The sequence below is a fragment of the Pundamilia nyererei genome, unplaced genomic scaffold (genome assembly GCF_000239375.1).
Source record: "Pundamilia nyererei isolate P.nyererei 1_Seehausen unplaced genomic scaffold, PunNye1.0 scaffold00240, whole genome shotgun sequence".
NCBI classification, from domain to species: Eukaryota; Metazoa; Chordata; class Actinopteri; order Cichliformes; family Cichlidae; genus Pundamilia; species Pundamilia nyererei.
The window spans coordinates 579,250-595,696 of NW_005187641.1; the positions used below are offsets into that span (position 1 = coordinate 579,250).

General features: G+C 39.0%; 1 protein-coding gene across 1 annotated transcript; it reads right to left on the bottom strand.

Annotated features, from left to right (window-relative positions):
- Positions 1–7,018: 7,018 nt before the first annotated feature.
- Positions 7,019–16,296, bottom strand: LOC102215132 (serine/threonine-protein phosphatase alpha-2 isoform-like). The gene is made up of 7 exons (XM_005749275.1): positions 15,857–16,296; positions 14,761–14,892; positions 13,889–14,119; positions 12,946–13,050; positions 8,927–9,150; positions 8,045–8,179; positions 7,019–7,953 (listed from the first exon to the last, which is right to left on the bottom strand). The coding sequence occupies exons 1-7, from the start codon at positions 15,909–15,911 to the stop codon at positions 7,858–7,860; spliced, it is 978 nt and encodes a 325-aa protein (XP_005749332.1). The 5' UTR covers positions 15,912–16,296; the 3' UTR covers positions 7,019–7,857.
- Positions 16,297–16,447: the final 151 nt, after the last annotated feature.

Sequence of the window (16,447 nt, forward strand, 5' to 3'; positions counted from 1 at the left end):
AATGAGCACTGAGCTTCTGGCTCACTTGCATATATGCCGACTCATTAATCAAAATAACATTTTTATTGCTAAAATATAATTAATGTCGTTATTCATCAATTTTCAGATTTACTGTTTTACCAATAAAAATGAAGAAGAAGAAAATAGTAAAGCATGTCATGTTAACTGCAATCCTTGTATAATTCCTGACTTAAATTTGGGTTAAACAAACGTGAATTCAGTAAATTTTTTTATTCACAGATTTTTGTGTTGTTAAGCACATTATAACAACAACTAAGAGGGAAAAAAAACGGTAACGTCCCCTTTAAAAAATATTATTTTGGGGGTTTAAAACAGTGGCACTTTTTCAATGTAAGTGAAGACCACTATAAATTTAAGGAAGCATAATTTGTAAGTTATACAGGCATACTTTTATAAATGGCAGTTCATTTTCATTTTCATAACAGTTTAAACAGAGTTTTACTGCTGTCTCGTAAACAAAATCCTTCTGGAGTTTTATAGTAGGACCCATAAATTAAACAGGTTAGTATTCCAGGCCAGCATAGCTGCATGAATGAGTATGTACAGTATTTGATATCATCTGAAAGATGAACTCTTAAAATCCATAACACCTTCAACATCTCGTCTATTTTGAGGAGGGGACTCTTATCTCACCAAGACACTATTTTTGAGTTGACTGCTGTAGCCAAAAAGAAAAAGGGTCCTTACCTATAATGTACGAGTATTTTTTAGCTTTTTTATTTATTTATTTATTTATTTATTTTAACCAACACGCATCAGGAACAAGGTCACATTCTGTTCTCAGGGCTCATTGACCAACAGAGAACACGGAAACATAATCTTACACAAGCAAAGTAGTTAGAACCTGAGACCACACAGCTACTGACAGATTAGGACGATTAGGGGTGACCTTAAATCTCCATCATCCTGCTATAAATGTACGGACGATTGTCCTGAAGACTTTCTACAGGCGGAGAACTTGATAAACTTAAGATATATATTTCAGCCATATGCACATCCTTTAGTCTCAATCTTAAAATGTTCAACTCTCTTTCAATACAAAAAATATATAAATGTATTCCTTTTATAGTCTAAACTCTTAAGCAATATTTGGAAATAATTCACTGAATTGTTCTGTTTCTGTTACGAAAAAGATTAAGTATGTAACAAAATAACAGGATGTCAATTGAAACTAAAAAGGTTCTTTCTTTCAAGCCCAGACCGAACCCCCTCACACTTGCCCTTTGCCCCTAAGCTCACTTGCGACGTACGAAGAAGGCAAAATGGACAGAGCGTCTTGAGGAAGGGTGCTGATGACAGGAAGACGAATGAATGCAAAAAGATCCTGAGAAATGCCCGAGTAAGAAACAAGATCCTTTTTTGATAAATATAGAATGAGGTCTGACAACGGAGATACGGTTTAACACAGCCTCTGTCCTGAGACACAGGGTACATATTACTGTTATTAAAAATGATTTAGTGGTTACCACATTTAGAACACAATACCCCTACTACAGAAACTGCAAACCACCACAGCTTCCTTCTATGAGGAGCACTGAACTAAACCAGGAATGAGCTGCTAAACTTCCCTTTGTTGAAATGTAAAGCATTTTTTTAACCACTCAGTAATATGTCTTTGTGTGTCTGGGTGGCTGTGTCTGCTCTCAGAGGAACTTAACACTGCCTCCCTGTGGGTAACAGCTGATATGTCCAGACAAATGCACAGGAAAATGAGTGATAGCAGCAATTTGTGCACCAGAACATGACACCGCATTATTTTTGAAAGCAAAAGTGGGAATATCGGGCCACTATACTACTATCCTTTGTGTATGAATTTGTTTTTTGTTGTAATAAGTTGCTTTCCCAATATAAATAAAAAATATTACCATGCAATTATAAACTAATGCAGAACTATAAGCTACAGTTATACAACTACTGCATGAACTTGTTTTAGGAAGCTGGGCAATATTTTTTTTACTATTTCTTAAAGTTATCACCAATTCTCTGGGATTAAAGCTGGGCATAATGTTTTCAGCACAGTTGAACAAACAAATTCATACTAACCTGTCAGAATATTGAAAGTCAAGCGATTCGAGAAAAACCTAGACTCCTAAAGCTCCCCTGGGATCTTTTCAGGCCTTAAAAAAAGAATCCAAGTGGCAGGAGACTTTCACAGGTCCTTTTAAAGCAGATTAGGTGAATAGGATAAAGACGGTTAAGAATCAATGTAGAATGCAATGTCTAAGCAGAGGATTTTGACCTAGGAGAGTGACGTTTGAAGCCTTTTGATTTTTGTCTAATGGTACATTCTATTCTTGACTGATGGGAGAGGATTCGAACAGAGATGGAATAACTAGCTTTTTTCTGTCTATCACAGCTTATATAGATGTAAAAAAAATGGATAGATACGTTTTTGCAACCTAACTTAATATTTCTGCATTGTGACTACGTGTATAAGCAAGCTAAATTTAACACTTTTAAGACTAATTCAAACTGGGTTAAGATTTGTAAGTGAATTTCTTGATAGAAGCTTGAATTCACTGCTCCCTCAGTGAGAGAAAACATCTCGTCCTGAGGTAGCAAACTGGCACCAAAGCACGAGGTTATCATTTTCCCCCGGTAATCACAGATCTTTACCAGGAAGTCGAACTTTTGTGTCATTTATTCACAGAACATTTTCCCATATTTGTTTCGCCACATCCAAGTGGCCTTTTGCTGCAGGTGTTTTGTTATTTCGGTTCAGGATTACACGCTGGTATCTGCCTCGTATCATTTTTACATGATGCCTTCTCGCAGAGAGATAATTGCTGATTTTGTAGACATAAAACAAATCTTTTTAGGCTTCTTTTTAGGTTCTGTAATTTTGTAGTGAAGCACTTTGTGATATTTATTTTAAAAAGGTATCATACAAATACAATTTTACTTTTGTCACATGGGTGTTTAAAACATTTCTGCAGTATCTTCTAGCTTTACACACCTCTGTCATGATTAGTTGTAAGCTCGTGTAAAAACATTTGTGATACAGACAAACAACCTCTCATGCAATACTAGAAGACCACGAGACTTTGTACACCTTTATTTACTTAAAGAGTGACCTTTATGACCCACGCCTCTAATCTCATCTCCTTAATAGTTTTTGGAGAAGTAAATAGCACTGTGAGTGATTATTGAGCATATTCAGTAAAGATACGGGCAGACAACTGTGCAGCCTTATTAGTTTGGTGAGACTGTGTTTATCTCTAATTCTATGAGAGATTAATGCACAAATCCTGGAAACTCACAGTTTTCTTGTACATAACGTACAATGTTTAATGCTCATTGTTTAATCGGGCAGTGTTTAGTCACTGTAACTTCAACAGTAATTACAAGAAATAGGACAAAAAAGGTGTCTGATCTTCAATAATTTTCAGTGAATAATACAGTTTTTGTCAGTTTCTGCCCTCACTTCAGACGACAAAGGCGCTACCAAGATTTTCAAAAAGAAACTAGAGTTTAGCCTGTTAATGTTAAAACACCTGCAGCTTTTGTAAAATTATCACAGGATTTTAAAAAAGAGCTCTCTACTATTCAGACTTAGATACTTTAAGATAATCCCGTACTACGACCACTGAGTGAATATCAGTTTAAAGCCTGGTAATTTCATGTAGTCCACTTGGCTTCTCTTGGCCAGATATCCCTAAAACAAAATCACACATCAAGCACTAGAAAACTGTGCAGTAAAACAGTTTTCTGAGGTGTTAGGAGCGGTGTGGGTTTTCCATCCAGATGGCAGATTAGTGGCCAGACAGGAATAGTGGTGTATGGGGTTTTTTTTTTAAACTAAAGCACTTCAAGAAATTGATTTTATTAAATATTACTTGCCAACACAAGAGAAAATGGCATTGATTAACAGAGATGATATACTTTCGCCCCTTTTTTTCTAGGTTTTTTTGTTTTTTTTGCTCTAGGAAATGTTAAAATTAAAGTGAATATTGACAGTAGTTGATCTCAGAATAGCAACATAAGAGATTACACAGTAACACAGCATCTGACAAAGAGACACTGACGTGTAATTTAATCTGCATTTATCTTATTTTGTCTTATTTGTGTTTTTTTTAACGGTATTTCTATTTTCTGTGGTAAAATTATGCTGACTGTCTGCTGCTGAGTTCATCAAAGCAAAACAAATTGTGTTAACTTTAAGCTAGGTAGTACAGATTAGTTAGTACTTACCCCAAAAAGTTGATTCTGTTCATCTGGACGTGTTTCCAGTGGGAGAAACGTTTCGTCACTCGATGTGACTTCTTCAGCTGACTGCAGGTTTCCCTAATCTTATAAACAGTACCTTTGCACAATAACTGAAACCAGCCCACTAGCTAGTACTTACCTCGCTCACCTGATTGATTACTTAATAGAAAAAGCTGTGAGTAACTTCTTTACAACAGTTAACATTTATTTACACATTAAAATTATTTACAGTTAAAAACAAGTTGGGGAAAAAGCGACACAAACCCTCTAAATTAACTAAATTGGAAGTATTTGTAAGGATGGACGAGATGACCGTCACAGAGTAGAGCATGCGCACAACGGTGATACGTTAATAGTAATCCACACATGCAGATTACATTTGGTCTGGGAGCTCTTTGATTTGGCAAAGAAAGGATTAAGGAGGGTTTACTGCTTCACTATGTTTACTTATGTTTAAAAATGCTGAAATTTCTACCCTAAAAGATGTTCATATAGATATGAAGATATAGATACTTTTAAGTATACGCAACTAACTTTAAATAATGTAATAGTGCCTCTCACACAAACATATCTATGCTACATACTCACTTCCCTTCAAGTAATGGTATCACTTAAACTACTCAGCTGGAATATAATATTTGTGGTATGGGAAATCAGGCAAAAAGCATTCAAATAATGGACTACCTCAGCAGACTTCAAGCAGACATGTTTATGACAAGAAACCCATTTAACTGGTGTGAAAATCACAACACTGAAGTCACCTCGGGTTTCCCATGTATCTTTGTCAACTATAACTCCAGGAAAACAAGAACTGCTGTCCTCGTTCATAATACAATTACAGTCACTCACAACAGTACAATCGCAGACACAGATGGATGTTTTGTAATGTCAATACTTATTCCCCCCTGACAATAGTGAATTTCACATAAATTCTTCTCTATACTTAATAACCTACCTGGCTCAGAACACATAATAGGAGGTGACTTTAATGCTGTGCTCATAAATATGGACATTAAGATTATAAGCAAAACTCTAAACAAGAAATAAGTGACTGTACCTGGCAAATGTACAACATAAGAAAAAAAAGTATTGTACAGTTGATAAAAATAGCCTAACCAGATTCAAAGAAATGTGCAACTGAGTAGGTTGATTTATTTTTTAAAATGTACCAAAAGTGCTGCATACTTATGCTTTAAAAACAACCACAGACTATTTACAGAAAATGAAAAAAGTGTACCAATAACAGCAGGGATTTAAATAATTTATTGTGGAGCAGTGAAGGTTAAAGTCTAAAGTGTAACAGCTGCTGGGAGGAAGGACCTGCGATAACACTCCTTTGTGCACCTAGGACGCAACAGTCTGTCATTAAAGGAGCTCTGCAGTTCTGCAACAGCTTCATGCATTTGGTGGGAGACATTGTCCAAAAATTGTGTTATTTTTGCCAAAGTTCTTCTATTTCCTACCACCTGCACTGGGTCGAGGGGGCAACCTAGAACAGAGCTGTTCTTCCTGACGACCAAACGCTTCTAAGCTGCTGTAGATAAGCGTCTGTTCTAACAGACAACTTGGAAATCAAGCTAATAAATGTGTTGGAGGAGAATGGGTAGGATACACACCTTTGGCAGGTCTTCATTATAAACCACGCTTAGTAAATTAATACAGATTAAACATTCATTAACCAATGGCCACCTGATAAATACGCTCTCTCTTTAGGGTACGGGGGTTATTTTGTGTTGTTTGGCGATGATATGTTCTGGAGAGCTCGCTCCGATCAGGTCAGGGAGCGATTCAGAACCTGAGAAGTCAAAATAATAACCTGCTATACCAAGAATCATCCATGCTCTCATTAGATATGCTTGATTACTCTTCCCCCCTTTCACTTATCAATTTTTAGATGCGTGTGTATATATATATATTATATAGTCATTTTCTTCCTTTTCTTATGAGGTTCCTTGCACATTATCCGCACTCCACTCGCCCCGTGTTTCGATTATTGTATCGTCTGTGTTTGTAAGTTGACCATGTCCTTGTCCTGGATCTGTCTCCAAGTTGCTGTCTTGTTTTGTTCGTAAATAAAATATTTAAAAAAAAAGAGAAAAAAAAAGATATATTCCCCTGGTGTAGATGAAGTATAATAAAGACTTAATAAAGAATCAACCTTTAGAACAGTTAAATGGAAGAAAATTTAAAGTCTAACAAATATTTTCATATCCATTAACATAAACATAGTTTCTTGTCTTTTGTTTCTCATGCCCTTTACCCTATTACCTTGTGCCCTCTCCTATTCCCAGTTTGATAGCTATTGCTGGTAATATTTAAATACTTTCACCCTCTGCTGCCTTTACTCTTTAACAACACTTCACATATCTGTTTCAAATTAAAAGCCCTCCAGAATTTCAGTGCACAGAAACCTCTTTTAGGAAAAGACTTTTATTGTGAAACATTTACAGGAACATGTTTAAAAAACAAAAACTTGCAACTTTTCTGTGATGAAATGCATTGTCTAGGATAATCTCCGGGTACAAGTATCTCCCTCTGCCAACCAGTTAGCCCATTACACCAGAGAATAAATAGAATATGACCAGAAAGAAATGAGACTGACAGATGAGTTTATAATCTGTTCATTCTTAATAAAAGGAAAATTCTAATAAGATTTGTCTATACATGCATTTATCATGTTTGAAATTAAAAGTCACCTCCCAATTCATTTAGAGCCTTTAAAATAACCGCCCAAGCAACTAAGAGTACTATTGTATACCGAAGCAGATACAGAAAAACGACTGAGAGACAGTACAGCTCAGATTCTCGCTTTATTGGTCAACTTGATGAAAGACTACAAAACGAATTCACAAAAAATCTTTCAAGTAATCAAATCTGTACAAACCTAAACTGGACTGTTTTTTTTATTTGTTGTTGTTTTTTTGTGGGGGTTTTTTTTTTCCTTCTTTTTTTTTTTTTTTAAAACAGTTCTGGCTCATATGAATCTGACGAGTCATATGCACGTGTGTGGGCATGTGTGCAAATGTGCGCTCGCTCTGATAAGGTGACAAACTCCTCCCTGTTCAAGCATATTGTGATCATACTCCAACAGGCAAGACACAGCATGCACACACACGCACACACCTGTGTTTTCGATTTTACAGTACAGAGGACAGGGGAAAAAAATAATAATATATATTTTAAAAAAAAAAAAATCCCCCTTCCACAAGTATGTACGTACACACCATCTGCTAACAAGAGCTTGCTGCCAAATTCATTACATCAGCAATCTCCCACCTTCTCCCAAACCCTGTCGTTTCAGTCAAGTTACTGTACAGACAATGTGGTTTCAGCCTTTCAGTGGGAAGAGTGGTCAGAGAAAGGGGGGGAAAGCAGGGATTATAAATCTCTAATATTCTCACACAGAATATACACGTGCACACATGATTTTAATGCTCACCTGCAGACGTTTGTAAGCCTGCACACGCGCACACTCACTCAGACCATCTGTAACATTAAATGTTTTAAGAAGTACAGATAAAAAAGGAAATAAAAGCCCTGGGTATAGGTTTGATTTCTGGCTGTTTGGTGAAAGAAAGGAGAAGAAGAGGTAGAGAGGGCAGGACAAGGGTCAAGGGCAAACTACTGGTGTCATTTCTTAGCTTTCCTAGGTGGAGTGACTGGGCGACCGGAGCCCATGCCCCCGCCCCCACCATAGAACAGCTTCTTATCTGCAGGTTTGAGGATCTGCACAAGGAAAATAAAGAAGAAGAAAAACCATGAGTTAAAAATGACAACAACCTTTAAGATTAGCAAGTTCAATCAGTTTCTAGTTTACCTGGAATGAACACATGAGGGTCTCATCTACACTCATCATAGCGCCGGCATTGTCGAACTCCCCGCAGTAGTTTGGGGCGGAGAACAGAGTCACAAGCTGCCTCTTTGCAAAGAATTCATATCCGTCCTCAACCACCTGAAAAACAAACAGGTTAGCAAACTCTCACACAGGATCAAGCACACAGCAGAACAATAGACTCTGCTACGGATGATAACACATGACATTATAAATGCCCCGTTACTAGCACAGCTTGACAAATAAGAAAATTACGCTAACACATCTAACTGCTGAACACAAACTAAGCGATAACTGCAGCCATGTAAGGTCAGCGTCAGTACTGATGGAAACTACTCTAAATATCAACACATTGAAGATATTTTTAAGACTAAAATCAAAATTTAGCTGCTGAAGCTGGCCTGAAATCCAATTGTGCTTAAATGGTTAAAAGGTTTTTAGCTGCTGTGTCACTGCCACTATCTAAACACTTCCCCCTGCAGCACTTCCACATGACATTTCTTAAAATACACAACAGAATCTGTAAAATTATTGTTTGATAAATGTTGCAGCCTTCTTGTAGCTTGAAGGAAGAGCCGCTTCAATGCTAATAGCTCCTTTACCCACATGACACACACGCCACGTGCACCTCGCCAGATCAAAACAATACCTGGTACCCTGCTGCAACTTCTAATAAAGACCAGACAACCCTCCAGCATCTTTAAAGGCAACCAAGGGTGGAAAAAAAATCCCCAATCAACTCCAAGCAGTTAAACACTTAACTATGAGGCTCAACCAAATCCTGTAAGTTATCAAACCCTTTCACTTGTGTTACTCATTTTTACTACCATGAAACTGAACCATTCAATTACATTTTTTGGTACTGACCTGATGGGCTCGACAAATGAGGTCCATGTCATGTTTGTGGAGGAACTTTGTCACCACATCTGCACCAAAAGTGAAAGAGACACCGCGGTCGTTCTCACCCCAGCCCAGCACATCTTTATCAGGGTCTGCCCACAGCAGGTCGCACAGTAGGCCCTGGTCAGGAACATCAGTGGGACGCATGACCCTTCTCACCTGCTCCATGGACTGGAGGTCTGGAGACAGACCTGGAAAATATAAATGTCCAAGAATTAAACTTCAGTAGTGAAGAAAAAAATAAAAAAAATAAAAAAAATCAGCATCTGATTTTAGAATTTGTTTTTGTAAAAAAAATTTGCATCCTGAAAAGATTCAAAGAGCAACCATAAAAAGAAAATGAATATCACATGCCGCAAAAACCATGTGATATTCCTGGCGATGTTTAAAGGTAAATTTAGTGGTCAACTTTTAAATCAGAAGGTACAGAAAACGGAGAGGCCAGTCATCCGATGTTAACTTCACCCATATCCCAGCTAATAAGATAGCGCCATCATGCAAGTAGACTGGATTGCTTCCTTTTAACAAAAGCCCATCACTGGAATTACAATCCAAAGCCACGACACTCCATGGTAGTTTTGCTCACACCGACTGTTTCAACGCACAAACACCACCTGAAACATCCTCACAAGATAAAGAACTTAGGTTTCTGAAGAAGAAATTTTTAAATGAGTACTTTCTATTGAATAATGTAGGATGTTTTTAATGAATGTAACCGTGGATATCTGACAGAGTGCCAACAGGACATGACTGCCTCTGCTGCAATAATTAGCCTAATTTCTCTTGTGAATAGAGCACAGCTGGCACATCAGTGTCTCCCTACAGGCCCTTTAATACAGAAAGCAGCATATGCTCTGAAAGCCATTCTTTTCTACGGCTTTTGCGGTGGAAAAAATTGTTTGCTGCTGTGTCGACTAAGAGCACTGACTGGGGAGAGCTTGCATGTGCCACGATGAAACGTACACTGGGGGTACAGAAATGCAGAATGACAGGGAGCGGGGAAATGCAGAACCTATGAAGACCTTGAGTGGCCACAAAAGATTACGCAGTACAAGCAGACTGCAGCGGTTTTTCGCTGGCTGCTCAACTTGGGTGTTAGCGCAGCACACGGCGCTTCCTTACCACTGACTTTGAGGACCTGTTGACAGGTCCTGACAGATTAAGAATTATTTAGTGTCTAAGATGTCTGGATGTTTAAGAAAATAAACTGCAGTAATAACTAAGAACTGTATCACATCATGATAATCATCCATAAGAAAATGTTTCATACGAAGTTTTAAGAAAATGTCTAGTGTCAGAATGTGTTTACCGTATTTTCACGACCATAAGGCGCACTTAAAAGTCTTAGATTTTCTTCAAAAAGTGCAGCGCGCCCTATGTGTTGTAAGGAGGACGTAGTAGAGAACACCATGGGAACGTTAAAGGGTGAAGTGTGGGCGTTGATCGTATATACCGGGACAATCGCACATACCTGTTCTTTTATACAGGTATGTGCGTTATGCAGGACATCGTTGTTTTAACAACCCTGAAAATGGCAAAGAGACACGCTTACGAAGCACAGTTTAAACTGAAGGCCATCAGCTACGCGGAGGAACATGGAAATCGAGCAGCGGCGAGAGAATTTAAGATTAACGAATCGATGGTTCGCAAATGGAGGAAGCTGGAAAACAAGCTCCGGCAGGTCAAGAAGACGCAGCTGAGTTTCCGCGGACATAAGGCGAGGTGGCCCGAGTTGGAGGAAAGACTCGAGCGGTGGATCATCGAGCAAAGCGCGAGCGGGAGAAGCGTTTCGACGGTCACCATTCGGCTAAAAGCAGTTTCACTTTCAATGAAACGGTGCCATTTTTCCATCCGGACCAGGACTACGGTAGCGCAGCAACTTCCAGCGGATTATAAGGAAAAGCTGGCCATCTTCCGCTGCTACTGCAGCAAACACATCGCCGACAAAAACATCCAGCCCAGCCACATCACAAACATGGACGAGGTCCCGCTCACTTTTGACATCCCGGTGAGTCACACTGTGGAGAAGAAGGGGACCAGCACGGGAGCGATACGCACAACGGGGTATGAAAAGTCTTCTTTTACTGTTGTGCTTGGCTGCCATGCTAATGGACAGAAACTGCCGCCTATGGTGATTTTTAAGCGAAAGACTTTGCCTAAAGAGAAGTTTCCAGCAGGAATCATCATTAAGGCAAATGAAAAGGGCTGGATGGATGAGGAAATGATGAAAGAGTGGCTGAGGGAGGTGTACGTAAGGAGACCAGGTGGTTTTTTCCACGCATCACCATCGCTGTTGATCTGTGACTCTATGCGTGCCCATCTCACAGCCGATGTGAAAAAACTTGTGAAACTAATGAACTGTGAGCTTGCTGTCATTCCGGGAGGCCTGACAAAGGAACTCCAACCGCTGGACATCGGTGTGAACCGCCCGTTCAAAGTAAGGCTGCGAGCGACCTGGGAGCGATGGATGACCGGTGGAGACCACAGTTTCACTAAGAGTGGAAGGCAGCGCCGGGCGAGTTACGCCACAATTTGCCAATGGATTGTAGATGCTTGGGCTAACATGTCTGCTGGCACTGTTGTTCGAGCTTTCGCAAAAGCCGGCATCGTTTCCGAGGAGCCGCACGGCACGGAAAGTGACTCTGACAGTGAAGAAAGTGAACCTGGCATGTTTGATGGAGATTTAGCGCAGCTGTTCAATTCAGACACAGAGGATGAGGACTTCGATGGGTTTGATGATAAAAATGTGAGTACCAAACTTTGTTTTGCTCCCGCTTTATTTTTAAATACGCACACTTGTATGCTTGTGTGTTGTTGATGATGACGATTACCGGCATAAGGTACCGAATTCAGGTTTGCTCCCGCTTTATTTTTAAATACGCATACGGTACTTGTATGCGCCCTATGGTCCAGTGCGCCTTATGTGTGTGTTAAATACAGTAAGGGCACACATAACTGAGACTGCGCCTTTTAGCACAGTGCGCCTTATGGTCGTGAAAATACGGTAACTTTTTTTTTTCACATTTTGAACATAAATATGACAGCAAACAGATTACAAAGAAGTGCTTGAATTAATCAATAACATTTGGTAAATGATTAAAAAAAAAATCTACCACAGAGAGTGGTAGAAATAAAGTTTTAAAAGACACTGCACACCATCCCAAGATGTACAAAGTTTTTATCCAAAAGCTCTTTGGGAATCATCTTTTTGGTGCAAAAATACTTTGATTAATCCCTTGAGTTAGGTTCTTATTCTTAATGCTTGAATTATAAATAGGTTTGTTAAATAAATAATAGTGTTAATAAATAATAATAATTCTGACATTGATCAGGTACAATGACTGGACTGAAAATGAGTGAAGCAGCAGCAAGTGTCCAAAGAAAAACTTTGACTGTCAAAGCCTGGAGAACTGTTTCTCAAGACCACTTTATAAAGCACAGGACATCCTGGCTCCTTTAATGCAAAATATAAAGAAATGACGGGTGGCTCAAGACCTTTGCACAGTACACGCTTATTACAAAAGGGATTGATGTATTAAATGACAGTCTGTTAAAGCTGTACCCGTTTTTAGCTATATCTGTGTACTGACCCAGAAGGAATTACAAACACCGTCACCCCAACCGGTGGCAGCAGATGGCCGCCCCTCCCTGAGCCTGGTTCTGTTGGAGGTTTCTTCCTGTTAAAAAGGAGTTTTTCCATCCCACTATCGCCAAAGTGCTTGCTCATAGGGGGTCATATGATTGTTGGGTTTTTATTATATTTTATTATATTGTCTATTATTGTATGATCTACTGTGCAATATAATGCGCCTTGAGGCGACTGTTGTTGTGATTTGGTGCTATATAAATAAAATTGAATTAGTCTAACAAATTAAGATGGTCCCTGCTAGACCATGACCATTATGTTGACAGATACAACAGAGCGGAGTCTAGTCTTTGTGTGTTCGCTCTGGATAGAAACCAAATTAACTGTTTGAAGAGGATACCTCCATGGCAACAGAAGATCTTCTCATCAACAATGGCTGCTACAGGCAAACAGTTGAAGCAGTCAGTGAAGGTCTTCCACAGTTTTATGTTGTATCGCCTTTTACCTGTGGGAGGAAATTACAATTACTCTGTCACAATCTCATCATAAGAGCTATAAAATCAGCAGCGCCACTTGTTTCAAGCTGAAAACACATTTTACATAAGCTGAGCTCTAAATAGAACAAAAAGCATGTGACTGAATCACTGTTCCTACTGCCCGATCATGCTCCTTAGCCTGAAGCCCGGAGTACTGAGTGTTGCCCATGTTTCTCCATCAATTTAAAGGAACTCACAAGGGAATAGATATCTTGTGTACACTGTTAATCTAAGAATACTTAATTAGTTAATAATCTACAGACAGATTTCAAAGTGTCAGGCATATTTTCTTAATCGCAATTAAAAAATAAAAAGAAACTGTAACCACCACACCTGTTGCAAGTGCTGATAAACATTACTTCACTAATTACTTGGCGTTTCTTTTGTTTTTTCCTCCTTATGTGTACATCTGCCCTGTACAGTCTCTTCCTTCTTGTTTTTAATGTGTAAATCTGCATCTGCCTGTCACTTTGCTGCTGAAACACTTTCCTATTTTTCATTTCTATTCTATTTAGCTTTTGATGTATTAAGATATAGACACATATACATCCATTTCTCTCACCCTACATCTATTTATCTATATTTTATATATTTCTATATATGATAAGTTTGATGTTGTGTACACGTGTTTCCTCTTTTTACAGTTTCGGTATCAACAAACAAAAAAGAAAAACCAAGGTGTCCTCTTGACCACACCGAGGTCTGCTGTGTTGGCCTACACTTTTCTATTCAACTGGTAACCACAGAGAGCAGTCGCACAACTTTCCAAATTACTGTCTGTATCTGTGTGCATATATCATGACTTACACTCATCGTAGAAGCCGTATATTCTGTTAATAGAGGCGCACTCGTGGTTTCCTCTCAGCAGAAAGAAGTTTTCTGGGTATTTGATCTTGTAAGCCAGCAACAGACAGATGGTCTCCAGGGACTGCTTGCCTCTGTCTACGTAGTCGCCCAGGAACAGGTAGTTGCTCTCTGGTGGAAAGCCTCCATATTCAAACAGCCTGAGCAGATCATAGTACTGCCCGTGAACATCACCTAGAGAAACAAGCAGTGTTAGAGTGGAAACAGCAATGTTGTTCAAAGGTGTGATTATCGTGCTCAGTATATGTGCACAACAAAGGCTGAGGGAGTTGGATGGAGGTACAACATGACTAAAGACATTGAAGATTAGCACTTTATACCATGACTGACAAAGTGTTATTTTAAATAAACACTTATTACAGAGTTACCTTATGTGTGTGTTTTGTTATGAGGTTGCATTTAGTACAAGGATGCTTATGATTTCTACTGCAGTACAGACTGTTCCAGTTCCTGAAACCTGTTCCTTAAACTAACACTCAACGCAGTCAGTCAATGTTAAGGTACGGCAGGAAAACTCCAGGGAAACTTAAAGTACAAAACAGAATTGAACCAGCAAGTCAGTACCACTTTATCCCGTGAGTTGTTTATGTGGCAAGATTACAGCCATGAAGAATTAAACACTTTTTTTTTTTTTTAGAGCCAGTCTGTTTTTAATTAACTATAATAACTTAGCATTGGTCATGTGAATACTAGAGCATAGTATGCACATAAGCTGACTCATAATGGTCCAGCACTCTAAGCTTCAACAGCTTGCTATGTTGTTTGACCACCCTCGAGAATTCCCTCGACTCCAAAGAACGCCACTTAAGCCTCACCACAAATCTTGAGGGGCGCCTCAAGTTCAAGCAGGATTGGCTGGCTGAGGAAGATCTCCCGGGATTTGAGGCAAAGACCACGGATTTCATTCTCTGTCAGCTGAACATTTTTGCCAGGTCTGGAGCCTTTCACTGTAAGGGGAAAAAATGAGTCAGAAAACAACAGCAAATTCTTACACTGTTTTTAATAAGAAAGGGGTAAATTATTACAAGTGGCTATTGGGTAATTATTCTCATTTCTCTCTGCATAAATGCAGCTTAAAGTGTAATTTGTAGGGCATACTGCCATGGACAGTTGGCTCATTTCATTTTGTGCACACTGTAGCAGTGAATCTGCTATGTTCTTGATTAGAAGCAACATAATTAGAATAAGATATCTCAAAATAAAGGAGAACAAATCTGTGGATTACACATTTTACAGTGGTAATCAGAGCACTCATTTATAATCATAATCTGCAAATGTCACACTTTTTCGTGAAGAATCTTGTATGGCTCCAAATACAGCCAAACCAAACATAAAGACAAAGACATTTTCAGAGGCATCCAGAGGTCGACCTATATATAGTGAACAGTGATAGTTAACAAATCAAGACTCAGTAGCACCCTGGATGATTTTACTGGTGTTATGGAGCATTTGCTCTCTGTCCTACAAAACAATAAAAATGTGATTACAAGTAACAAAATAAAATGACCTCACCCTGCTAGCATACAGGAGTGACCTTTTAAATTTAACCGTATAACCACTTCAGTGTGTACCCAAACGATGTCTGCACAAATATAAAATGACGCATATTTCTGCATCATAGTATATTTCAATGCAAGTTTAACGAGACCAACTCTCACAATACAAATGGTGCGAATATATAACTGTGTTCAAAAATATATATTCAACCCGTCTCTCTTTTGTATTCAATTTCCGAAGACAACATTCAAACAAATTAAATTTACTGAGCACTTAAGTGCTATGCTTTCTTTGCAAGAAGCGCCGGATGAACTGAACTTGTTTTTACGGCGTTGGCGGCTACCGTTCCCTAGCCTCTGTTGGCTAAAATGGCTACCTCTTTGAATAAATATCGAGCGAAATACTTGGTCTTACCTTCGAGGAGACGCTGTATAATGGAGTCGATGTTCAACTTGTCGGCTTCTGCCATGTTCTGCCCCTGTTCCGGCCGACTTCTAATAACTTCTACGAATTCAAGAGGTACTGGGTATTAACTGGTTGCCGAATTATAGTTACCTGAACTAGTTTAGTGTTAATCGGCTATCGTTAGCCCGCTAGCTAGCTAACCTTGGGGAAGAATCGGCTACCTCAAAATTTGAGGCGAGATTTTGAAATGTTAACGATGTGATGGCTGTCATGTACTTCGGAAATCACATTAATCGACTAATTCCATTTAGGCATCCGAATTTCGTTTAGTCTATTCGTATTTTCTCGACTACGTTATTGTGCGGCGGCTACTAGCACCATGCCATCGACAAAAAAAGCTGCTGGACGAGCGTTAGCTCAAAGCGGTGTTGAACGGAAGTGGGCTGACCGCTGTCGTGCCCCCATTGGTTAGCTTTAAAAATAGGCGGCGTTTGTGACATCCTATCTACTCCTTGATTGGTTGTTTTCCGTGTCTATCAGCATTTACTTATCTCAAACTAATTTGTAAAAAAAGGGCACTGTTTCTTGATTATGTTACGC

Bases quoted from the DNA above. Each gene is read 5' to 3' on its own strand.
- LOC102215132 (XM_005749275.1), bottom strand. From the start codon at position 15,911: ATGGCAGAAGCCGACAAGTTGAACATCGACTCCATTATACAGCGTCTC. The intron at 14,893-15,856 runs GTAAGACCAAGT...TTCCCCTTACAG, and splicing joins TATACAGCGTCTCCTCGAAG to TGAAAGGCTCCAGACCTGGC. The intron at 7,954-8,044 runs GTAAACTAGAAA...TTCCTTGTGCAG, and splicing joins CCCTCATGTGTTCATTCCAG to ATCCTCAAACCTGCAGATAA.